Source organism: Cinclus cinclus, chromosome 15 (assembly GCF_963662255.1).
Source record: "Cinclus cinclus chromosome 15, bCinCin1.1, whole genome shotgun sequence".
NCBI lineage: Eukaryota > Metazoa > Chordata > Aves > Passeriformes > Cinclidae > Cinclus > Cinclus cinclus.
Window position 1 is genome coordinate 11,450,664 of NC_085060.1, and position 27,301 is coordinate 11,477,964.

A 27,301-nucleotide genomic window follows, 5' to 3' on the forward strand; every position below is an offset into this window, starting at 1 on the left:
CATTATCTTTGCTCATATTCCCAAGTATGGTGTGATATGTGTTGTTAAACAAACTCTTCCCTATTTCAGCTTGACAGTGCCATGGGTTGAACTTTTGGATGTGAATGCAAATCTATCTTAAGCAGAGAAGATAATTTCAAGCAATTTGAAAGCTGCTCTTAGTTCCCATGCTACATTTTCATAGTGCTCACAAGCAATCCACATATATAAGTAAACCCTTCAAAAAATTCTAATTTTCAAACTGAAATTGGCTGTCAGTACAGAATGTGACCTCCCTGGAAAACAGGATCTGGGTAAAAGATAATGAAGGCCATCACAGCCCATGGACCTATTCATGGCAGCAGGTGAGCAGCATCTCCTGAAAGCACAACTATTCAGCAGAGAGGTGATTAGAACCCACTGCCCCTCTGACTGGAGCAGATCAGGTGACATTCTGTGTTTCAGCCATTGAGGAATTTGTAATGAATTATGAAAATTACTTAAGATACTGGGTTGAACATAAATAATAATGACATGATTTTCTTTAACTGACATTATTTAATTTCGTTGCTGTTTTTGTAATGCTGAAGTTGTAATTCTGTTAATTTTCCCTGACTGATGTAGGCTGGCAGGACTGTGTGGTCATGCAAAGCTTGGACAACTTGAAGCATTGGTGAAGACAATGTTACCCAGCCTGTAGATGAAGCTTGGGAAGTATGTAAAATTGTTTAATTTAGCAAAATTTCTTTGTGTTAATCATATACATAATATAAATCCTCCCAAGGCACAGGTACTTCTTCATCTATACCACATACCGTGGGAGGCACTTGCAAACAGGTAAAGCCCCTTAAAAGATCTTTCAACACTTGAGCTGTACTTTGAAAAGAGAACAAGCAATTGTTGTGTGAAATGGTTTATGCTCAATGTCAGTGGGACAGAGTAAGAATGTCAGGACAGAAAGGCACATGACTAAAAATAATCTCCTCTTCCATGCTCTAACAATCAAGGCCCTGCTACAAGGCCTGCTGTTCAGCATTTTAATAGACATGACCTGGAGCTACTGTAAAGGGTCTTTGAAAGTGTCATTGGCCCGTGGCCTGGACTGACACCATCATCAAGTGGGGATATAAATGGCTAATTCTCAGCACTGAAATTATTAAAAAAGAAGTATACATACATTTACAGTCAGTTCTGTTTATAAATGGTGACTCTGACCAGTGTTTGAATAGCACCAGGGTAACAGTGAGCTTTGTGCTGTTGCAAGAGAGTTTAAATCTCCATCAATGGATGTTTGATAATGATAACCAAACCAGGAAGATCCTGTATACTTTTGTTTTCCCATGTATTGTTAATAAGGCCCTCTCTAATGGATTATACTTATGCCCACTCTATTAATTTAGTCTTTGGCAGAATAATAGAGAACAGGATGAAGAACGATCCTGTTGAATAAAAATCCCCACATACTGGGCAGCATTATCTCTGCTTTTATCCTCATTTAATTTGAAGAAATTAAAATTCTAAAAACCTGTAATGACAGGGACTCAACTACCTCTCCAGGTGACTCAGGCAGTAACTCACTTTTTAACAATGTGCTTTTTGTTACAATCTCACCATTTGGATGGTTTCCATTTTATTTTTTGACCATGCATTCCTATGCTCCACAGAAAACAGGTACTATTATCCTCCTTAAGTACTCTGAACTAGGAACATGATTTCCATCCAGCACTTGTTGCATCCTCAAACAGGGATTTTGACAATCAATTACAAATAAAGAAAAATCCTGACACAACACGCCACTTTATAAATCAAAAATGAACTTTCTCTTGGGTTGTTCTTTCTCTGGGACCAGACTGGGATCTTCTGACTCCATCTCTAACTGTCTTGTCTCAATGTTTAGAAATTCTGTCAATGGTTTTGTTTATGAAGCCTTTCCTACTCTCCTTATTTACAGAATTTTTCTATTCCAGATCCTTTTGCTATTATATCTTCTTCCCCTGCTGATAGAGACAAGCCCAGTCTTGTCTTTGAATATTCCTTCCACTGAGATTCTCAATTTCCTTTGCAGCACTCCCTTCTCTGATGAGTATGATGAGTATGCTAATTTTCCTCTTTTTGCCCTCCTCAGGAATTTTGCAAATTCCTATTAGTATAATAAGTTGCCTGTACCACTTAAGTTACAAAAAAAGACCTCATATTTTCCTTTAGAGAAACAGATTCACAACAAGAAAGTGCAAATGAAGTGTAATTTCAGGCAATTTTTGCTGTACTTAACAGGCACTGTGCACAGAGCTTTTACATGTGACAGGTTTAGGCACCTAAGAAGCAGCAGTGCTTCATTTTAAAAGCTTGTGCAACAGCACTGCTTCTCCTGTCTCACACAGTGTTAGTATAGCAGGGTGTCTTTTAAAATGACTGGAGCTGTCTAAAAAAGTTTCAGTGCTCATTTAAAATAGGGTTCATTGCACAAGGCATTTAATGTCATGGACTTACTCATACACAGTTGTCCATCCATTTTCATCACTCTTGGTTGCTAAAAGCCCTGTGTTTCCAGGATATGTCATCAGGGCCAGGTTGTAGCCTTGGGCGTACACCCTTTTCAGAACCCCATTGCTGCTTATGGTGAGCCAGTAGACCTGGCCCCCTGGCACCACGACCCACAGGGGCAGCCCGCTCGTGTCCCTGCGGATGTGAACCGAGTTCCCGTTGCTGCTGGTGATGGTGCCAACATCCCCCTCCCCGCTGTAGGAGAAGTTGTAGATGTAGTCCCTGGTGATGAGGTTGAGTGTGTGCAGGTGGGTGCCATTGATGGTGAACTGGTAGAGCTCCTGGTCGGCGGGCGAGGCGATCTCATACAGGTTGGTGTCGCTGAGGTGAGCCTTGTTCTGGCTCACGGCGCGGATGCGCACGTTGCCCAGGTCTGCTACGTACAGTGTCTCATTGGGAGACACTGCTAGGGAAGAAGGTGCTTTCAGCTTTGCATCTTTGGCATATCCACCATCACCTGGAGGAGAAATGGTAATTTTAGCAATCTCTAATGTCCTTGTTTAAGCTGATCCCCTAAGCCTGACACACTGCTTCTCCTCAGTATCATTTACAGGTCAATAAAACAATATCCTCTTCCAACTAATTAAATCCCTATTATCTAAGGTTGGTGTGATTCTAAATTAGTCTCAGTGAAGACAAACAGGAATATAAATTATCTAATTCACAGCATTTTTGCTGAGTCCCAAACCCTGCTGTTCAGGAAAGCTTTAACGCAGAATTGTGAAAGAAAAGACCTGAAGTTTAATTCCCTACTTACTGTATGTTTGCATGTTGTTAAAGTAGAATTGAGTCATAAACAAAAAGAAAATAAATCCAGTAATTCAGCTAAAATGACACTGAAAGAAAGATTAGTTTATACTTACTAAAAACTCAACACTGCAAGAAAACAAAATCAGAACAGTAGCCAAAAAGTGCCTTGAGAAACAATCCCTTTCAATATCTGACAGTTTACTTGGTTTGTGTCATTTAAGATTTCAAAACGATTTTTGTGTTATCATGGGCTGTATGTGTCTATCAAAATGACCTTACATGAGCAGGATTTTCTGTAACTAGCAAGAAAGCACATTATACCTCACTCTTAAGGATAACCACATTACTGTGTGTATTGCTCTCCTTCTCCTGACTGAGACATGAAATTGCTGGAGTGTTTGAGCATACCCTATGCTTCCTTGGAAATGGAAAAACCAGTGGATCTTTCTGCCAAGCTGACCCTGCCTTTCACCAAACCAGGCTGACATAATCATTAGATTTGCCACAGTTTTTTTTTTTTCATTTTTCTCTCAGCACTGAGAGTAGTTTTCCTCAATAGGAATCCTGTCCTGGATTGTGTTCCTCACTGGTTTCCTGCAGCCACCACTAGAGCTGGTAGCACTTGGCAATGCACAGGAAGCTCTGATCCTCATAACAATGCTCAGTCAGAAATCCACATTCTTTGGAAGACTATTTGCATTTTTTCCTCTCTGTTCTGGACGTACTTAATGTTTTCTTGTCAGTAATTAACCTTTTACTTGAAATGAGAGGTTTAAGAATTATGATGACATTATTATGGACCTGAACATGGCGGTTCTTAGAGATGTCAAGATGGCAACATATTGCACTCCTCTGTATGGGAATGCTGCCCTTTGTCCCATTATGTTTTCATGAAATAAAAGAGCCACACTTTGTTTTGGTGCATGCTGGGGAGAGTGGCTGTGCTGCTGAGAATGTCCTGCAGTGCATTGCAGGCCTGGCACTGGCTGTTCCAGTTTAAAACACATAAAGAAAAAGAAATTCTGCACAGCTTATGCTTGCACCATTTTGCTGGTAGTGCAGCGTGACATGTTTTGCACTTGATATGAAAACCCTTGATACTCTTCTTGCTGAGCAGGGCTGCCTGTTCCAGCAGTATTTAGGTAGAACTTGGTACCATCTTCAACAGGGCAAATGCAGCTACCAGAGCAAGACAGACTTGGAACTAATTCTCAACAGTGTATAATCACTGTATCAAAAGAGAAAAAGCTAGGACCATCCTGAAGTTCCTCCAGTGGCAAAGAAGACTCACATTTCAGAATTCAATGGATTAAATTCACAAAGATCTGTTTTGGGCTTTCCAAGGAAACTGAATCACTGCTTATCTCTCCTTCCCCTTGTAACTCTGCTGATCTGCAGCTTTATCAGAGAATCTCAACAGATAACAGATAAGAAATAACAAGCATTTCCTCACCTGAAAAGCAATCACAATTAGGATCAATCTTGCAGTCACAATCTGAAGGGGCTCCAGCAATGATAGATATTTCACCATTGGTTGTGACCTGCTGGATGCGGTTGATTTTCCTTTCATCTGTCTCTGCGATGTAGAGGATTCCACTGTGGGACACGGCGATGGCCCGGGCTGACTCCAGGGTGGAATGGATGGCCACCTTGCTCACCAGAAAGTGGTCGATGCCGGGCACCTGGCAGTGAATGGGGCGCCCCGCAATGATCCGCACGCGCCTGTTCTCAGAGATCTGCAGGACAATGTTGTTGTCCAGGACATACAGTGAATTGTCCAGAGGGTTCACTGTGAGGTCTGTTGGCCACTCTAACCTCACCTGGAAAAATATTAAGGGGAAGGCAGGGAAAAAAAAGGAAAAAGAGTGATTATGGCAGTTTTATTCAACCATCTCTGATCATATCATCAAGACACTTGGCAGATTCTCTCAGCACTGCTTGTCTAGTACCTTTAATCAGGTTTGGAACAAATTTCAACAAGCGTACTCTTTTCTGAGGTCCCACTCCAGTGTGGAACAAAATTTGATTTGAAAAGTAATTTAGCACCCTCTGAGAGGTATTTGCACAAGTCCATTAAAGTGGGAACTTTATTATACCTATGCAGTCATGCAAATAAAAGCACACTTCATGTCATGCAACATCAGCCAGAAAATTTTCTAGGTCTGAATGTTATTGTTTCAAGGTTGTAGTCAATGTTGGCAGAGTAGAAAACAGTGAGAGGTTGTCAATGTTGCAACACTTTAATTGCCTGTTAGCACAAAAGGAAAATGACATACCAGAAGAGTAGGGCACATTTCCACTATTTATTTACTAAGCAAGAAATGTTAATAAGACTTACATGCCACAAGAAATGTAAGCTTAATACTTTGTAACAAAATAATATATCAATATATCTTACTTTGCATGATAATGTAGCCAAGCCTAATTATTTATAATGATTTTGCTTTGTGAACTCATTATTTCTGTCATGGATTAAGTAAATTTGTCATACTTAAGGGTAGCTTTTTGCCTTTCTCTGTGCAGGTGAGAGTGCCAACCAAAGGAAGTTTCAAACCAAGCTGGAGAAAACAGCTGAAGAATGACATCGCTCATCTGATACCTTTTGCACTGTGATCTGGAGAAATTAAACATGCTTCAAATTAAAAGTGGGGCTGTCTGTCAACCTGAAAGGCAACCAGTGCACAGGCTGCTGATTACAGCATGTGCTGGCCTGAACTTCAAACTACTTCTGCTGAGAAAGGCAGTGCAGGATTGCAGAACTGTGGAACAACAACAGAGCAGGCTTGTCCCTCTCCCCAGCTCACGGCCAGCAGAGGATTTGTTCCAGGTTGTCTCTGGAAAGGTCAGAAAACAACTGAGCCCCTGAGACTGCAAGAGATCATATTTCTGTCTGTCTCATGATACTTTACTTGTAACCCTTCATGAAAAGATGGCTGCTTTTATCTGAGTGCAAATTTTCTGGTCTAAATATTTCAATCATCAGAAGACAATAATTACCAGCCTACAATGTAACTATTTTATATGCTTTATATGTCACAAAAGCTCTTCCTATTTCACTTACTGATTTTGATGCTGGTTTTGCTCATTTTTCCACTGTGCTAATTAAAAGCACTACGAATGCAGAGACTGCTGATGCTAACACAATGCTCAGCACTGAGGAATACCATATGGTGGAGTGTGTGGCCATCACCAGCCACCTGCTTGCCTGGGGTCAGCTTGGCAACCAGGCTCGATGCCAAATCTCTCCTACTCTCAAGCAGCAGTATTTCCTGAATAATCTTATTTCCAAAAGTGCATTGCTGGTTTGGTAACTGATGTTTTGGTAATGTGAGGGCACTGTGGCTGCCGTGTCTCATCCTGTGTGGTTACCACACAATTACGAAGGTTCACAGAGCAATCCAATTCCTCCTTGTGCCCAGTCCTTTTGACCAGACAGCATCATTACTGGCATTAAGACTAATGCTGTTGGGCTCAAGATTTCTTCTGAACCAGGTGGTCGAGTCCTTCCAAATGATGCTAAATGTGGTGAAGCAGTTGGAAACAGATTCCTCCCATAACAGTGCTAATTTCTGTGCATGTGTGACTGCCTGGGTTCTACCCACTGCTCTGAGGCTGGTCTGCACACCACTGTTAGCTCTTGTTTCAGCTGAGAGTTCACTGGGACACTAAATAAAACTCGTCCCTTAACAGAAAAATCTTTACATGGCTTTCTCAAGGAAGCTTGGAAAAAAAAAATGTATTTGCAATGCACCTTTTAATGCAGAATAATTGCTTTCTACCAAAGTAGATGGACTAGTTTTAGTGGCAAATAGACACCTTCAACTTTAAGGGCCTCCACATATGGCATTGTTGTAAAAATAATATTTGATCAACTGTAACTAGATTATTCACAATTAAAAATCTGGGACAAAACCATCTATTTTGCCACAATAACCTTGCCTAGCACCTGCCATGTTTTGATAGCTGGTTTTCTTTTCTGGACCAGCTACATTGCCTTTGCCCAGCAAATAATGTGAATTCTTCCCACTGTGAAGGTATGTCTGGTGTCCTGCAGATAAACAGGAAGTGGTTTGGGCCTGAACAACTTTTTCTCTGGTTTATTTGAGGCTGATTTGGTTTACTGAGATAGAAGAAACTCTTAAGCAGCTGCACATTTCACTTGAAGCAATGTGCCTAAAGCTTAACAGCTGTTAACTGCAAGCATATTTGCTTTCATATTGCTCACATCTGTAAAACTAGCTGCAGTGAGGTAAAAATGAACAAAATTTTATTTGGAAATACCCAGACAATTTTTGTTACTACACCAGAACTGCTGCCCAGCTCTCAATTCTGCAAAGCTAACTGAAGGTTATTCCTACAGCTTCCCTTCTGTGGTTTAAACCCGTCATGGATGTATCTGTGATTAAATTTCATCTGAAATTAATATTAAAGGTAGCATACGCCTGTCTGGAGATTGCAGCATAGAAACCAGCTGCTGAATACTGCAAGCTTATGCTGGTGAAATTGGAGGGGGAAAAGAGGTGAAATAGCCCAATTAAAATCAAACATACATAGTAACACAAATCACTGATCATTCCTAATCTGAACAGGAATCCACAGTTTAGAAAAAATCTGCACTGTTCTTGTCAGGATTAGCCTTCATGACATCTTAAACTGATACGAGATGGGACTGCTGCTGTCTCCATCCCTTCTCCCAGTGCAGTCCCCAGCAGCAAGGCCAGTTTATGTGCTCCAACAGAAAGCAGGTTCAGGACAGTTTGCTGGCAAAAAACGAATCACCTAAATCAGCTTAAGCTGAAGTGTAACTGCACCCTCAGGTTCACTCTTACCTTGAAAAGTCACTGGTTGTTTACTTCTCGTTAAAGCAAGCTGCCCTCTGGCAGCTTCTGTGACTAAACCATCAGTTGTGCTTCATTCAAAGGCAATAAACATATTACAGAGAAGCACCTCGATTTTTATCTGATACCACTGTGCCTACTACAAAGTTTTTCCAGACAAAACCTCAGTTAGAGTTAGAATATGAAATCAGTTAAAATACCTTTAAATTTGAAGCAGTACTTCACAAGTCCGTGTAAAAAAGTCCTTTTCCATATATGTATATGATTTTTGTAGCTCAAAATTGGGCCAATTCCAAGCTTTTTTTTTTTTTTTAATATTTTGGAGCAGTGACCAGAAATGGCATTGCTGATTATCCTATTATAAACAACTAGCCAGGGTTTGTTTATTCTTCACAGACTGAAATTTTCAGGTGAGAATTCTGGTTTGGTTCACAGGAAACTGAGTATATGCTATAGAAATCACTGACAAAACAAGTGAGCCCTTGAGCAATGAGATTTTTTGCATGTAAGTATTAAAATGCCAGCTTTTCTGGAAAGTCAGCATTTAACTGTCCACATAAAGACTCCAGCTATATCTAATAATCCATCTCTGATTTGAGAAGTGCAAAATTAACACCCACCAGTCTGGCTTTCTAATACATTTTTTCATGTCAAATATTCTGGAAAACACAAAGTGCACTAAGGTGACTTTAGTTTAAATGAATTTTCACCAGGATATCTCACCATGGGTTGCAACACAGGCTGCAAAAGAAACTCTGCTCCAGCACCTAGAGCATCTCCTCCTCCTTCTTCATTGACCTGGGTCTCTGCAGAGCTGTTCCTCTCACATATTCTCACTCCTCCCTCTTGAGGAGGCTTTTTTCTCCTTCTTAGAAGCATTATCCCAGAGGTGCCACCACTGCTGTCAGTGCCTCAGCCAGCACTGGGTCCATCTTGGTGCCAGCTGGCCTTGGATCCACTGGACATGGGGGCTTCTCACAGAAGCCATCCCTGCAGCCCCACTGCTAATGTAAACCTTGCCACACAAACCCACTCCATTTTCCCACAGCAAAGCTTGACAACTAAATTAATAGCCTGAGTTTTTTTCCCAATGGCACTGCTAGGAGTGTCTACACATATACTTAACCATATGTGCCTGAAGATGTACACACATCCATGGGTTAGTTTGTGAAGAACACTGCTTCACTTTTGGTTTTGAACATATGGAAAAAGCCGTCTGCACATTTTGCATGATATTTGATGGTCAAGCCATTTTTGGTACTGTTTTAAACAAGTCACATCAAACAATTGATACCGTTCATATAAAAGTAAGACAACTGAAAAGTGAAAAATTTATCCCTGTCTGCAAATGCCAGTTTCAAGAGCTTAACTGTTTGGTTGTGGGGGTAAAATTCACTGGGATAAGTTTTATTTATCATGGATTAAAAGAAGCTGCATAAATCCCTAGAAAGGCTTCACTATTACTTTGATTTGTTGCCATGCATTGCTTGTTTATTTTGATTCAATTTCTTGTAGTAGGATGAAATTCATGCCAAAATTTTTCTGATAGTCCTGAATGATGAATTACTTCCTATCTGTGCTGTTTTCTTCAAGCAATTCTGTTTATAATACCTCTGCCTTTCTTCAGCTCTACGATATGCACTTGAACATCTGCTCATGACCTCTTCTGTATTTCTCTTTCGCTGCTAACTTCCTTTTTTTTAATCTCCTTTTATTTATCTTAAGAATCATAGAATATCCTGACAGAAAAGGACCCGCATGTATCGAGTTCAACTCCTGACCTAGCAGAGCACAGCCCCAAAAATCACACCATGTGCCTGAGGACATTATCCAAAAGCTCCTTGAACTCTGTCAGGCTTGGTGTGATGAACACTTCCCTGTTCTAGTGCCAACCACCCTCTGGGTGAAGAACCTTTTCCTAATATCCAACCTACGTGTCCACTGACACAGCTTCATGCCATTCCCATGGGTGCTCTTTATACTCACTTCAGATGCTGTTTCCAGGCCAAACCCTTTTACTCACCACAAAGTCCTTCTAAATAGCATTTTTCTCTCTTCCTGCCTAAACCTTTCTTTCTCCTTCCTCCTGGGAAAGAAGTGACTCCAAGGAAGGGCTCACACAGGCAGGCTATTAGGAGTGAGCTGGTAGTTTACAAGGCTGAAGGAGACTGGTTCTGCTTCCCTGAACTCTTCACAGGATGTCTCACTACATATATTTTTCTCTATTTTTTTTGTGTTGACAATCATGGATATTGTTTCATCATTTTCTGTAGTTTGCTCTCACTCTGGGCTCTTCCTTTTGTTGACACTGACACTGCCAGCTCCCCTCATCAGCTTTTCTCCTTTCTTAGTGGCACACAGTGACACAATTTGGGTCCTGTGGTTTGACATTAGGGAGCCCTTCCCTACAGTGGGATTACACCCTCATCCCAGGCTGGAGGACCCTTTGTGTCTCCTGCTTGTGATGCATCATAGTATAAAATCCAGAATTTTACAGTTCAGCTGTAGCAGCTCTGCACTAGACTTCACAAATATTGCTCTCTGCACTCACTGGTCCCCAGTGAAAAACACAAATAAATGAGTTTTAGAGCCTAATGGCTGCTCTTTTATACCCTGGGCTGGATAAGCAGTTGTGGCACATTTACAGATGCAGCTCAGAGGTCTGAGGCCACCAGTTCTCCAGGATCTTGGCTCAGAGAGTTTCCCTACCAACCTGCTTTTGCTGTCAATTATTTCCAGCTGATGAGAGACCTGCCGCATGAGTATGAAGGAAAGGCACCACTTCAACAGTTTCATTGCCTGTCTTTGCTTTACTCGCAACAAGACTTGCTGTGCTCTCATTTCCCAGCTCTCTTCTTGTTTCAAATTTTTTTGTTATTTTGTACTGCTTCACAACTTCAAAGACCGTAACTGGGGTCTAGTAAATTGATAGGAAAAGTTGATTTCTATGGGGACGGTTTTCAAATCGCCTTTATTTAACAACAGAGGGAATGTTATCCAGTGTCACATAAGCAGGATGACTACGAAAATCAATGGGACTTAGATTGCTAAGCCATTTAAGTCTGTTTAAACATGGTACCCATGGTTTACACAGGCTATGAAAGAAACACTTTGTTAAATGCCCAGAAGGAATAAAGTATTTAGAACAGACTGGTACCTCTGAGAGGAGGAATCTTAGACTCTTCAATTGAAATATCTCAAAATAGACTATGAATTTGAATCAAACCCAAACATGTCTCCAGTGCTGGAGTGGGAGCAGATGTCCTCCAAACAGGCTGCTGCAGGTAATTTTCACAGCCAAAAGGAGGGAATGGTACCAGGTGGAAATCTAGCTAATAACAGGACTGGCTCCATTCTGCCTCACTTTGTAACTCGCAGTTCCAGGTCCTGGGGCTTGTCAGACAAGATGGTACAAAAGTGGGGTTGCATCAATCTTGAGTTTTGGCTTCATCTCTCTGTTTTGGGCTCCACAATTCTGGATACAGGAAGCCAGGGTGCTGCCAGGGCAGATAAGGTGAAAGGAGTATCTGGAAAAGCTTTAATTGAGACAGTAATTAAGAGCTGTTTGAGAACAGTGAGGGGCTGGAGCTAGTACATTATTGTGTCTTTTCTTTCCAATAACTGCTGAGGTTCATAAAAGCATCTGGCCTGAAAACTGAGAGGATGAAAGGATACATAAAATGAAATTTCCAAAACTGAAAAAGGCAAATTCCATGCCTTTCAGCAACACCAGCTACCATGAATATATCACCCAAATACTTAGACTCTTCCCCGAATTCTGAGTCAAACTCAAAACGAAAATTTAAATTAAATTATTGAAATTAAAACTTCCTGCAGATTTGTGCCCAGGAAATTGCCTGCCTCTGCAGGATCTTGACCTCTGACAACAGCTCTGCTCCCCAGGGCAGAGCTCCTTTAACTCCAGGGGTGGACAGAAAGCAGGACTGGGGGAAGTGAAGGACGAGGAGCTGCTGCCAGGAGGCTTCCAGCTGAGATGTGAGAGCCAACACTGCTCCTCAGACAAATCAGGGCTGTGAAACACATTCCCACAAGGATCAGAACAAATGCCAACTCCACAGCTTTCACAAGAAAATACAAATTCACTTCTGTGGTTTAAGCTGTCCCTTAAGAGTTAAACTCACAAATACAACTTCTGCAAGGGAAAGAAAATAGGATGAAAAAAAAATAGCTGTCCTGCAACTCATGCTTATGATAGGGTATCTTCTGTGGCAAATTCCTACAATATTACACAATTCAGTAGTAACAGCTTTTAAAATTCCATTGTAAGAGTGAACTAATTCTTTACTAAATTATAGCAGAGAGTAAAAACAAAACAGCTACAGAAAAGTTTTATGATTATCTTTAAATTATATATTTTCCCCTCATAGTTATAAAAATGGTGGGCAGAATAAGCAAAAGAAGTAGTTTGAATTCTTACTTTTACATAAATTAGCACCAAGATCAATTATTATCACAAGTTGATTTTCTGCAACTAATCTTTCAAAAGTATCTACACAATAGGTCTTTCAACTGAAGTAAATGAATGCAAACAAACTAGCTGTGGTGCTGAATGGAAAGCAAACACATACTGCTGTAAGACGTCAAACAGCTAACAGAAAAAAATTAGGCACCTTGCATCTTGAAGAACAAACAAGACAATAGCATTATGTGCAGCAACCCTTCTGTGTGAGCATTTATGCTGATTAAATACAAGAAAATGCACTGCAGAATGTTTGATTCTAGTCTGAGACTGTAAGCAGGCACTCTGCTTTAAATTTCTGTCAGTTCAGGGCTTTGGTTAACTGCTGTGATGCATATTTGGATATGCATTGTCAGACTGTGCCAGAACAGCTTACAAGGATAACACTGAGGACTAAGGCTTTTTTAAGCAAAATTCAGTAACTACCACTTGACTCAATAACATATCTCAAACCTGAGATGGATTAACTTGGATGCAGAAGGAGAGGCATTCTCTTTTCCTGCCTTCCAAAAAGGCTCTAGAAAAGAGATTTTCAAAGCGCACCTGAATTAGTTTCCCAACAGGTTCCTAGTCAGATCAATAAATAGTTTTCGATTTTCAGAGCTGAGTTCTGGATCTAGAAAGGCACAGAACGGCTTCAGGCCTAAAAAGGCTCAAAGGACTCCACAGAAGTGCCAGTCAGGCTCTAAGAAAAAGCTCTAAAAGGCTTCCAAACTATCCCAGGAGATCGATCCAGTGTCTCTCTAGCCATGCTCCAGAAGCCATGGATTCCCCCGCTCCTTAAGCTGTAGATCTAGAAAGGTCCCATACCTCAAAAAGTCCTAGATGCTTTCAGAAAGACCCTCGACATCTCTAGCGAGGTCCTAAATATCTGCATCTCAGTCTTCTAGCAGCTTCTAGACACAGAAAGGTAAAGGAATCCCTATCAAGTACTAGGTCTAGAAATGTCCTCGTAAAATCTCTTCCTTATTCCTTCAAACGAATTAAAAGAAAAGAAAAAAAAGCAAATACCATAAATCCTTCTGGCTGGCTGAAAGCATACAAAAAAATTTTCAAAATTAAACTAGTTCCTTAGGACTAGAATACTTACACAATTTTCAACCATTTGAACTCTTCTGATTCCCTAAATTTTTGGCACACCTTTCATGAGCCACCCAACAGACTTACAGCTCTTGGTAGCAATAGCAAAAATCACATTGGTTTTATTGCCACTGTTGATATGGACAAAGAATTTTAATTCTGAAGTGGAAGAAAAAAGGAATTAGAAAAATACGTGCAGATGAAGGACCTAAAGGATTTCACATCATATCATGACTTTCCATGGTTCTCACCAGAGACAACTACATGCTGTTCAGTTTCCCATTTTGCTTTGAGCAGTTGATTGAATGGCTATTGAGTGATGTTCAGACATTTATGATTTCCTGCAATGTGACCTACATTGCTAAACTTCGTAAATTTATTCTCCAAGGCAGTGTATCATTTTACATGCCATACTCATCCCAAAGGAAGCTATCAGCAGGAGATGAGGCCCAGTTTGTAAAAGCTGAATGTCCTTCAGACATTTTTAACTTATTTGTTTTGTAAATGTGTTACTGTCAGAGTAACATACCGTATAAAACAGTGCTCTCTGTGATTTTGTTTTCTGTGACCTGAACCCATAATGCACAGCTTTAAGCCCTCTGTGTGGCACACTAAAATGGGTAAAATCCATTTTTGCCTTGATGTTTGCAATTTTTTTTCCTCCCCTGACATGGTGTCTTTTCATTATTTTTTTCCCTTGGCACAGCCAGTGGTAGGAAAGATGCTGCAGCAAACATGGTATCATGGAGAGGCAAAATCAGGCATTCTCAGCTGTCACTGCCCAGGCTGCAGCTCCTACCACATTACTTACTTTGACCAAGCCAATGCAAGAATTTCTATCCCTGCAGGGTGTAACACCTCTGTAGGACAGACCACCTCTGGTGCCTGCTGCCCTCAAACCTGCCCTGTACTCCAACTCCAGACCTGTCACAACCCATTTGGTTGTTACATCCCTGGGCCCTCCCTATAAAATCGGCTGTGCAACATTTCCAAATGGCCAAACCAGAATACAATGTGAAATCTGAAAGGTTTGGAACAGAGGCAGTAAAGACAGCTCCACACAGAGCTTAGTTATTATTGTTATTCTCTTCATAATACAAAAAACCTATTACATCTGTGGGAGGTCCTTCAGCCCATAAATATGTCAAGGGTTGCTTGGTGAGAGGAGGAAAGCAACATGCACACAGTTCCCGTCCTGATAATCTTGAAAAACATGGCTAAAGTAGTAATTGCCTCCATCAAAATAGCTGTTTCTTAAATCACAGGCAAGCTTTGCTAGTGGACGTGGATGAACCACTGGATTAAAACAAAAGGAGGGACATGGCCTGCTTGGCTTGGCTCTGCATGTTCTCTTCAACACCCACATTCTCTTCTCAGCAGACTGACTTGGGGCTTGGAGCCCAGGATGGCAGGGAGCAGCTTTCACTGTCTGATTACTCATGGTAGCTCAGCAGTTTATGGAGAAACCACATAAACCTGTATGCATACAGATACAGTCATATATGCACATACAGATAATAGAATAGGTATCGATATCTCCTTCATGCTTATGTTTTGTCCATTATGCCTCTGCAACAGATGAGAAAAGACAGAAGTAGCAACCAATATATCTCAACACTGTAGACTCCCACCAATCTGGCAAAGCTGTACGGAACATTTTCCACAGCACAATTCAGCACATAGAGATCGCCTCTGCCAAAAATAACTGATCCACTTGACTCCATCACACTGAAACCATATTTAGATAAGAGACATAATCAAAGGCTACTTGCACACATGGAATAAAAGGTGGAGCATTGAGAGAAGTTGGTTGCACATGAAAGACTGAAAGGAGAGCCCAAAATAAGACAGGCTTCTCATCTGGGAATACATTCCCCAGATGGCTAAAAGAGGGTCAGGAGTTTGCAGAGCTGGGCAGTGTGCCACGAGTGGTGGGTGAGCTGCAGAAAGTCTGGGGGTGGCAAGGCAGCTTGGATGAGCTGGAATTGGTGGGTGGTTATGTGCAAGGGCTTTGTGCATGTGCAGGCAGCATTTGGTGAGTATGGAGGTTTCTTCCAGTTGGAGGAATGGATCTGAGAGCACCTGGACTCAGGACTGAGCTGCTCCCATCTCACCAGCCATCCAATTCTTACAGAAGATTTTTCCTTCTTGTAGTTGTTTATTAGAAACAAATTTTTGAAAAAAGAATTAAAAACCTGTCTCTGTGCAGCAGCAAGCAAGAAGGAAGCCATGAGCAGAGGTCTCCTTCACTTCCCTATCAAGTGTCTAACACTGGCTTAACAATCAAAGGAAAGGCTGCAATTGCTGGATGAGTTGATTAAAATGTACACAGTCTTTTACTCAGTTGTAAGGGATTATTTATGTCAGATAACTGAAATAAATTGCTGCTTTGCAGGTGTCCAATACAAACAGAATGTTTGGGCTTTAAGGGAGAAATTGCAGTGTGACTTCATTGGATGATATCTTGCATCTATGACTAGTATTTCAAATTCAGTGATAGAATAATTTGATTGGAATATAAATTAGTTCTGATGAAACTATCCTGCTTTCTGTTTGATATTCAAAAAAATCACATTATACACATACAAGTTTGATTTATGAGCTCTCAGACATTTTTTTCACCTGAGGTCCTAATCCTATGGGCCTCTTTTCTCTCAGCTCCTGTTGAAGAGAGGCTACTTAGCTGATCCCATACCCCTGGGAAAAGATTATTTGCCCTTATACCTGAAGATCCTTTTTTGAAAAGACTTTCAGATTGGTTTTCCTTCAAAGTATGGATGCTAGTGACTGCTTGTTCCTGCATATGCTATTATGGCTGGAACGATTTTGTATAAACTTAGGTCTCCAAAGAGTAACACTTAAATAATTGGAGGGATGCCTCATTTTAGAAAAGGTTTGAAAACACCTCAGTGAAGACCTGCTCTGGACAATTTCTTAGAGGCACATACTTTCTTGTGAGATACAGTTGCTCCTTGCTACACACTCACCTCTCACTACCCTTTCAATTAAGCTTGGCGAAGTCCTGGGTTCCACTGAAGTCAGTGACAAAACAGTTGCTGACTTTGCTGGGGCCACGACTTCCACTCTAGTTATCTTTTCTGGTACTCCAGCAAAGCCAGAGAAGAAAGAACATTAAATTAAGCAGTAGAGTAAAAGGAAGCAGCGAACAAGATGACTTTATTCTGGAAAAAAAATAGCAGCTTTTGTGGGCTCCTTCATCCAGCAAAACCCAGAAAAAAAATAACGTTATTTTCTAAAAAGAAAAATGCTCTGAAAGTCTCCTGTAAGGGAAGACCACAAATAAAATAAAAGGGCCTTTAAAATGCTATTTCTGCTTTGTGTGCTTTTGTTCAGCAATTTGGAATATTTATCCTGCATTAATTGCTTACAGCTAGAACAATGTATCAAAAGACACAGGTAGAGGACTAAAAATAAAGGAAGAGAAGGAGTAGTTCTTCAATGCTTTGCTACAGTGAAAATAAAGTTGTCCCTTTCTGATGGCCCAATTAGAATATTGTGCATCTAGTGTTAAAAGATGCCTTTTCTTCTTTCTGCTTTTACAAGAATGCAGTTTATAATGTCAGGTTTGTACATTAGAAACACCTAAAGCAACAGTGTGTGTTCTGACCTACAATACTAATTAATCAATCAGCCCCATGCAGCTGCTCTGCAATATTCTACTCTCAACCTGGCTTAGAAATATCTCAGCCTAGAATCAATTTGGTTTTGTAGTGGCATCTCCCTACACTTCTTCTCACCCAGTCATCAGATCAAATTTTTGTCTTTCACATTTTTCTTTCCTTTCTCCAAATGTACCCAGTGAAAGTTCTGTTCAGGCTGTGCTTGCTCTGATGAGCAGACCCTCATTGCTGCTTTCAAGTGAGGTCACCATGTCCTGGGAGCTTTTTGTTCCGCTCAAAAGGCTTCCACAATACCACTGAAGCATATTGTGCCTGTGCAGATGCTGCTGGGGAGTGCCTGCAGCACTTGTGAGTTCAGGAGCAATGTCAGTGTTTGCATTTTTGGGATATATAGTACATTTTCAAGCAATTCTGCTCATCTTCACTCCTGCTTCCCAGCAGCCTTCCTCTCACTTCACTATTTCAAGTAGGTCATCAACAGCATTACTTATTACCCTCTCCCCTCTTCTCCATCATTCAAAGCAGGCTGTCCAGGACACAACATTCCTGCCATGCATGGGTCGCCTTTAAACCCTGTCCTAGAAGTCTGCCTTTTAATTTGACCTGTGCAAGCAAATTGCCTACGTAAGTAACACTGTCATTTTTATAAGGGAGCAAAACATTTTGCAGTGTCACTGAAGTTTATGTGAGGCAACACAATATAGATGGTTCCCTCACGTGGAGAACTGCTGAACAAAGGCTGATGAAGTGCAAATGTCAAGAAAAAGTCTTCAAACCAGACCTTTCATTTTGGAACACGGTGGTGACAGTTATTAACACCATCAATCAGGTCAGAGCTACTGCTCTGGCACAGACTCATGCCTAGTGGGACTGACATAAGCACAAGAACAAGGCCATAGTTTCAGACAAGAAAAAGCTCTTGGGATTCATTTTCTGTTGACTTGCAAATGTTCGGTCTCTGTATTTGCAGTGACTGTTCTTGAGATTGGTTTAAACAGCTCCCAAATAATACCTGCAGCTATTCACACAGATATAAATGACTTCTGGTTTGGAGCAGTGGAAATTCAGCCCACACATTTCTCATGGGAGGAAAGATACAAGATGAAATTGCAAGATGGTAAAAATATCTGCTAATTCTCTCCTCAGCTTTCATCGTAGCAATGGAAGCAGAACAGCAAAGTTTATCACTCAAGATGAGCTGTAGTGTTTTTACTTTCACACAGAAACTCCTACAACGTCAGTATAACTTCAAGAACACTGGATCTGATGAAGTCTGGTTTCCTAAGGACTTCTGTCGCATGGCTGACTGACTTGGGAGTTTAATAAGAGCCAAGTGCAAAATGAAGTTTTCCAGTGAATGGGGCATTTATTACATCCTGAGTAGAATCTCTGGAGTTTAATAAAAGAAAGCTTATGCTGCAATATTTCCTTTTGAAAGGGCACTTTAGGTTTCTCTCCTCCAACTGGATTAATATTTTTATGGAACATGTAGGAATTTAATTGCTGTGAAGGCAGGTGTTTCTCTACAAATTTGTTTGAAATTGGCCCAAACTGTTAATTTACTGTGGGGAGAAGATTTCAGACAGACAGACAGACACATGTATACCCACACAATGTGTTGTCATCTGCTATCAATAACCAAGCTAAAAAATATCAGTGTATCCTAGGGATGTGCAAACACAAAGAGAGTGTGTACATGTGAGATAAAAAGCAATCTACAGAGGCCTCTGGTGTAAAGGCATCAGACAGCGAAACAGAATGATGATCCCATTTCTTTTCTCTCTCCATCAAAGTCCCTTCCCTTGCCACTTGTGGCTCATGGCCATGTAGGTGTCTGCTGAGGTCCTGGCATCAATAGTGAATCTTGAGCACACACACTCACAGATATACACATGCATAGTTCTGAAGAGCCATTTTCTTTAGACTTGCTCTCTATTAACTAATTGAAGAACACTGAAATGATCCGTGCAGAGAAGAAAAGTCATCCAAGTTCTGAACAGGCTGAAACAGTACTGAGAATGCTGGTGCACCATATAAACACTTCAACTGAGTATCTCTTTCCTTCTAAATTCAGATTAAAATCCCTCCAGAGAAGTATTAGATCAAACTAATTAGTCAAAGCTTGGTAGTTTATTTGCCACAACATATAATCTTTTCAGCCCCATCTGTCCTTTCCTCCCCTGGTTATGAATGCAGAATATTATGCTTAAGAAGGAGAAGGTGGTAAATAACAAACACGTAATGATTACCAAGAATACCCTGAAAACTGATATTCGAACAAGTGACGAAACCCTTCCATAATCAACTTGTTTATTAAAGTTAATGCCTTAAAGCTTATAGTTTATGATGGTATTTGCATGGACAGTTAGTCTACATATTTACTCAAAGAGTACATTTTTGTACTTCAGTAAATTAAGAAATACTGATTTTGGGCAAGTTGTTGATTTTACTGTCAGAACAAATTTAGCTTTGAGAAATGATTTTATTAACCTATTTCATAAGTCTTTCTAAATACACAATTTGTGAGCAACCCACATTCTCTTGACTTAAATGCCATTTGTAGCTTAGCCAAAAACTAATTTAAGTGGAGATGGGCCAAATTAATTTTTCATTTATGTTTATGCCATTCTGGAATAAACTCAGCAGTCTTGCAAGGATATACACTTGTTTCTAAGTGAAAATATCATTCCATTATTTTCATTGATATAATTCCAGATTGACATGCTTGACTTCAAGTGGATGTGATTATTTCATAGGCTTTTCTGGCTATCAGCAGCAATTTTGGAAGAAGATCATTGAGTAAATTTGATACAGTTACTTTTTAGAACATGCATTCTCGGTATTTATTTCATGTCTGTGGTTTACTGTGTATGGAAATTACCTCAAAGGTTTGGATTTTGTGAAAAATTTCAATGAAGAGGTTTACTTAAACCCCCTCAAAACAAAACCTCCAAAAAAGAAATGCTTCCAAAGGCTTTATGTTGCAGAGTGTTCACATTGTCACTTCACTTACCAGTGAAAAATATACAAAAAATTATACAGTATTTCTACTCTTAGAAAATGTGACTGGCCACTTTCTAGGGACATGTTTATAAGCCATCACTTATTACGTTTTTATAGAATATTTACTGCCATGCATTCACAATTTAATTGAAGACTATCTTAATTTATAGGTAAGACCATGCCTTAGTTTGCCAGAACACTGACAACATGGAAAAAAATTTGAGAAATGTGCAGCCATGTTTTCCTGCAGCATGGAAACACCCGAACTGCTCATGGAAAAAAAAAAAAAAAGTGTTTATTCCTGCTTCTATGAAAGGGAGACTGTACCCCAGATGAATGAAAAATGATTTGCTCTATGACAGCTTTTTTCTTACTTATGACTCTGCAGAATACCCTTCTCCATGGCATTGGAACTGCGTTGTAGGGTGAGGTAAATGAAACTTGTTTCTGGCAAGTAGCCAATCTATGAAGAACTAAGGTTTTAGGGCTCTTTAAATCTACTTTACTAATTTAGCACATTTGATTTCAGCCCAAAATGTTCACTTTTTAAATTTAGTTTTAATTTAATAAATAAATAATTACATTTCTAAATTTGCCAGACCCCCTGCTGAGACTGATTTGCTAACGGGTAGTTGCATTTTTTCAAAAGGAAAAGAAAACTATTAAAACTCCCTATTTGAGATTTAGTGAGATATTTTCTTACTGAGCAAAATCAGCAAAAATTTGAACACAAATACACAGCACATACTACATTAGACAAATAAAGCAATTATTTGTACAGCCTGAGAGTGCAGATCCAGAAGGAGAAGGCAGGGAGCAGACGCTGCACCTGGCACCCTTCCCTGACCTCAGAGATGTCTAATCTGGTTATGGGTGCCCCAGGCAGTTGTTAGATGTATCCAAGAAGCAAGTAAATGTGCTCCAGGCAGCTGTGGGTTCCATTGCATTGCTCCTGCCAGCTGGTGGGCAGCAGTGGAGTGGGAATGCTGCTGGCTGTCACTGCTGCTCAGCACCTGCAGGGCTGGCTGGCCCCAAGGCGAGGGGCCAGAGCAAGAGCCAAGGTGGCCAGAAGCTGTATAATCTTAAAACAATTACCAGGCTAATTTAAGTTTGGGTTTAGCACAACTAAGCCAGTTGACTGTGCTCTGGTTTATATGGAATAATTACACATCAACTGGACCTGAGAGAATACAAAGTCCTGTCTGTCTTAGAATAGGGAAGAGGAGGCTGAAGTTCCCTTCCCTACATCTGCAAACACATAGGGTCCACTGAAACAGTAAACACACAAAAGCAAAAGAAGTTTCACCTCAATATGAAGAAGAAGGTCTTTATGTTGAGTGTGGCAGAGCACTGGAACAGCAGCCCAGGGAGGTCGTGGACTCTCCCTCTGGAGACACCCAAAATCCCTTGTGTGCATTCCTGTGTCACCTGCCCCAGGTGACAGGGGGATTGCATTGGGTGATCTCCAGAGGTCCCTTCAAACCATAAGAATTCTGTGATTCAGTGACATGTGAAATGGAACAGACCCTTTTCCTGTTCTGATTCTACTAATAAAATCTCTGAGTGCTGCTGCAACAGCAGCCTTTGATCCCTTCATTTAACCCTGTGAAATTTGAAAAGAACTAAACAAAACATTGACCACACGTTCTTCAGGTATGTGAATACAAGCCCACAGTCATTTGCTATTACTCAAAATCTACTTAGAAACAAGCAACAATCTGTTACCATTGTTATGCATTGTATTTTAACTGTGATTCTTCAGTTGAGAAGGACAAGGGAAAGGGCAGGGAGAAAATGAAATGAAAAATTAACCTGATCCTGGTTATTAGCTGACACAGTCCATAATAGCTTAGTATGTCACTTGAATGCCTCAAGATTTTTTCAAGTACAGCTTCTCCACTGTTTTGAAGCTGATTAATTCAATTATTTCTCAGCAAAGGCCAAGTCCTTCCTTGTGCTGTCTCTAGGTGTGGTTCATGGATGAGTCAAGACTATCATTAACATTTCTCCATGACTGTCCATATTTCTTTTTTATCATAAACTAGAGATATGTTAATTTCTTTCATTCTATTTCTTACATTATTCCTATCTTTTTTCTCTTGACATAAGAACTGAAAACCATTTTGAGAAATTGAAATGCAATAGTTTCACCACAATATTGCTGTTGTGCAATTACTTACTCTAATGCTCCTCCATGACTTAGAATAGATATAGATGTAAACAGAATATCTATTTTTTTCCATTTCCTAGCTCAAGCAAATCAGTCTGAATGCTGGACTAAAGGAAAGCATTTAAACTTCTGATTACCTTCTTAGAAGATCTATCTCACAGTAGCAAGCAACTTTTTAAAGCAGTTTGTATTCTTTACATAAGAAACTCTATACATTCACAGGCCATCTCCTGGGAAAAGAAATCAAATGTAGTTTTACATTTATACACCTTAAAATAATTGTGTGAGTGGAAAAACTACTCCATACTGTACCATTCAGAATTATCTGACTCATCCAGCATATCTGATATACAATCTTGGTACAAGAAAGTGATCTGTCTCTACAGTGTGTATCAAAGTGAAAACACATAAAAACGAGGTGTCTACCTGAGTGATGTCCATCCCAGAGTCACAGCTCAATGGCTGGGTTGATGTGAGGCCATTTGAACCTATTATTGTTGTGATCACACCGCTCTCATCAATTTTCCGTATCATTGTACCATCAACGAAGTAAATAAATCCATGCTTATCTACAGTGATACCTGGGTGAAGGGGAAGGGTAAAAAGAGTGTTAGTACTGGCATTATCTTGATTTAAAAATATGAGCTTAAAATGTTTCCTCTCTTCTTAGACTACGAAAATCTGCTGATTTTCCCCCACCCATTACTATTTGAGGCTTATACAAACTATGTATGGAACATTCATATGCATCTATCAGATTCACTTTGACTTTGAAGAGAAGGAGGAAAGATGTGAGGATGAAACAAAAAAAAAACCAAAACAAACCAGCAGAGGCTTTGCTTTTAATGTAATTTTACATACACAGAACAAGGTTCTTCAATAACTTCACATATATAATGAAGTGGCTAATACTAGCTATTCTAAAAACTTATCTTACAGTTGTTTTTTTTTCATTTTCATTTCACTTTCTTCACTCTTATGCAGAGACAATTTCTAAAATGCTGTACTCTCTGAATGAGGAGAGTGTCTGAACAAGGAAGAAGCATTCACAAAAGGCCAAAGAGACCTGTTCTGATAGGGGCTGCATACAAATGGTGCAGACCAGGCTCTGCTCAGCAGGCAGAAAGAGCAACTATGCTGCAGGATGCATCACAGTGCAGTGGTGCCCAAAATGATGGTCCTTTCACTGGAACCAGGCTCATGACAGCTGTGGTCACCAGCAGGAGTTGGGGCAGTTCTTCCACTCCTGGATCTGCAACAGCTCCTGCAGCGCTGCACTGCACGGGAGGGATGGAAATCAAATGCCAGGGCTCTGCACAGAAAAGGTCACAGTCCTCTGTATTTCAGTGGGGCAACTGAGGAATGGAAGGTTTGCTCTCTCCCACCAGCAGCTTATGCCACAACTCATGTCCAGCCTTGTTCTGCCCCAGTCTAACAGCTCCCCTGCAGTTCTTTCTGCATTCAATTTGAACTGTAAGACCTTCTTTCCCTCAAATACTGAAAATATAACTAGAAGAGCACTTCTATTCATGTTAGACTTGTGAAATCCTTTCCACAAAAACTGCTCAATTTCTTGCTTTAAACTACTTCATAATTTCCCAATTAAAGTTGCATAACTTTGCAATTATAGCAGCTGCTGTGCACAGCCAAGCTATTTCAATAATGAATTTATGTTCTGCTACACAGAAATGAAAGGCAGAGGACTTGAACAGATGGTCTGGACAGTAGCTTATATGGTTCCTGATTTTTGTCCCCTGCATTTAGCACAACTGAAGGCTGTAGATACTCTAAGTTTACAAAACACTTGTCTGAAGGCCAGTTTAGGATCCCACACAGCAATTCCACATGCCATTGAAAAAGAAAAGTAGCCTCAAACTGAACTTCCTCAGCTTCCAACCCCAACTTCTCTTTTTTTAATTATTATTATTTTTTTTAATTTCATATAGAAGCAGTTACAGTTGGAGGAAAGGGAGATTAAGCAGTCTGGAGGGCAGAGGCAGGACTAGGAAACCCTGATGCAGAACATACATCTCCCATGGGGTGGGAAGAGGGGGGGATGGTCTCCCCAAGCCTCTAAAGATATCTTTACCTGGCAGCTGGAAATGCTAGGGTTTCAGTTGCATACATAACTGAGTGTAATATGCTTTCTCTTGCAGGGCAGGCTCCCAAGACAAACTGCCCATGACTGCTTCTGAGGTGCCTCTTCACCACAGGCAACGCTCAGGAACCTTGCAAAGGTCTGAGGGTATCATCACATAAAAAAATCCAAAAGCCGCAGCAGTTAACTTTAGTGTTAACTAAATGGGCAAAAGAAGGGCAACATTCCTTTCTGCATCCAGCTCTCAGGTTATCAGAACAGTGTTGGGAGTTGAAACTAATTCTTTAAATTGCCAATGCAATGTATCCATCTGTCTGTGAACTGCCCTTAGAGGAGAGTATTCACTGGCCTGCCATCTCCTCCTTCCAGGAAAAAAAGTGCCCATGGACTGCTTAGTGCTCAAGGTACAGGGCTAGGCTACAGCTCCGCATTATGTGAGATGGCTGAGGGTTCTGCAGGACAATATCACCTGGGAACTGAAATAATCCGGTGGGGGCTGGATGGGTCAGCTGGGGAAAACCAGGAGGTTATAAAAGGCTAAAGGAGGAGCAGACAGTCTCAGAGCCAGACTCCCTGCCAGCCTGAGAGCTCATAAATCGTGATTCCTTGGTACTGGCTCCCTCAGAGGATCTTCAGTCTTTAATTAGAAAGTAACTGTGACTTTGGAAACTCCAGAATGACTGGCAAGCTCCTGGCTGTCATCTATTCCTGAGAAGTCCAAACCCAAAACCCTGAAGATGAGCTGAAGTAAAGAGCAAGTCTGAGAAACAAAGAGGCTTGTTTTGGTGTTGGGGGGGACGTGTTTTCCAGTTTTGGGAAGGGATGGTGCCTTGTACCTCCATCTCACTGATACTGCATCATGTAGCTATATTAGATGGGATCTGATTTGCTTTCCAGTGTGGTTCACAAACTGAAATGAGAAACTTGATGCGGGTGGGAAGGGCAGCACACGGGGCGTGTGTGAGCCTGCCTTTGCAGAGGGGAGCTGCTGCACGGTAAGCGTAAGTGAGGTTTGCTTCTCAGCTGGAGCACATCCACACCACAGACAACACAAGGCCAGGATCTCTCACTAGGGCAAATGCATCTTCTATTTGTGCATTTGCCCTGAGAACAGATGGCTCTGTTGGCTGCAAACCATCCATTATATAAAAATCAAAAATTATACTGCAATGAAATAAAGCTACTCAGCTGTGTTGTTGAATGGATTTCAAACACTGACTATATAAGAAAACCAAGGATCTTTTAGTGTTTCTAGCATTCATGTTGTTCTCCAGCCACTGCAGAAAAGCAAGCTGTCTGCAAGGGAAGGACATATGCCAGTGCAATGGCATAATTAGGCCCATGTCTTCAGTATTTGCACTAAATTCCTAGTACTTCCTAATAAGCCAATTTCTTCAAGTACCTGTGAGTATATAGATGTTCAGCAGTGACCTGCTGCTTCCAGGGCTTATGACTCTACAGTAAAACAATGACTTACTTGAAAAAATTACTTATGCATTTGAGTCTTTGTTGACAAATACCCTACATAAAGCATCCATTAGAAAACAACACAGATTTGTGGCTGAACTGTCCCAATTTATTCATTAGAGTTGGATTCATTAATGCTCCTGTCACATCTTACATGATGTTACATATAATCTGTACTCCAAGAGCTTATTTTTAATCCTTTTCTGACGTACAGTGTAATGCAGAATCAAACCACACACAGCACAGCAATTGTGCTTTAATCACCAAGGAACTGGGGGAGGAAGCAAGCACATGCTGAGGTTAATGAATTTCACTTGAGTGCAAGTGGGAGCACTGCTCACCCCATGAGTGAGTAAGAAAGGTAACTTTTTTTTTTTTTTTGTCAGAGAAGGAGATGTAGTTTGTATTTGACTCTTGGTCTGATTGTTTTTCTTTTTTTTTAAAGGAAGTGTAGCACCAAGTTTTATGCCCAAATGATGATGTCTTTGGGCACTAAAGGGACCTATGACCTATTACACAAATGCCAGACTTACCCTGCTTACACACAGATTTCTCATTAAAAACTGATATCTGGGTAAGGACAAAATAAATCTGTGCCAGGATTTAGTCCCGTTTGACACAGAGCTGAGTATCAGTCTTGCTGAGTGACATATTTGTGCTGAAGGACTGATTTTGGTCATATATTAGTCTCTGGAAATGTCCTATATAGGGCTGGATTTTGTACCCAAATGTGAAACAGTAGTTTTTATGAAGAACTATCTCCTGTGGATTTATATGCAGACATTTTGGAACAATATTTATAACATTCAGAGGTCCTTTTAATCAGTACCATCTGAATTCTGTTAACTAACATAAAAAATTAACTGCCGACAATGCTGCCAAATGTGGTGAGTAAATATTATTACTAGGAAGACTATGCAGAAAGTTCTCCTTTTTATAACTATTTCCTCCAACAAATCATAATTAGTACAGGGACTGGGTACACCCATGATAACCACAGGAAGATGACTATAACCTCTCCTGTTATTTGCTCTCCAGAGTGGTTTTGGTTAAAGGGTTATTTCCCTTGACAGCTCTGCCTTAGTGCACATACATACACCATTATAAATGCAAATAACACTCAGAAAGCAAACTGATTGTTTTTTGTGTAGTTATCATAGCTATAAATTCAAAATACATATGATCATCCAGACTAGAAACTTTGGCATTTCAGGAGTTAAGCTTATATTGCTAAAAATGCAGATTAAAAAT

At 40.4% G+C, this 27,301-nt stretch overlaps 1 protein-coding gene across 2 annotated transcripts in view; it reads right to left on the minus strand.

Moving 5' to 3' along the window:
- The window catches only part of TENM1 (teneurin transmembrane protein 1), a 237,586-nt gene that overhangs the window by 20,697 nt on the left and 189,588 nt on the right, over nucleotides 1-27,301 (minus strand). For both annotated transcript variants that reach the window (XM_062503122.1, XM_062503121.1), the window contains 3 exons: nucleotides 22,912-23,066; nucleotides 4,727-5,093; nucleotides 2,470-2,980 (listed from right to left, as the gene is read on the minus strand). In XM_062503122.1, coding sequence (XP_062359106.1) covers nucleotides 2,470-2,980; nucleotides 4,727-5,093; nucleotides 22,912-23,066 — 1,033 coding nt within the window. The remainder of the gene's footprint in view (nucleotides 1-2,469; nucleotides 2,981-4,726; nucleotides 5,094-22,911; nucleotides 23,067-27,301) is intronic.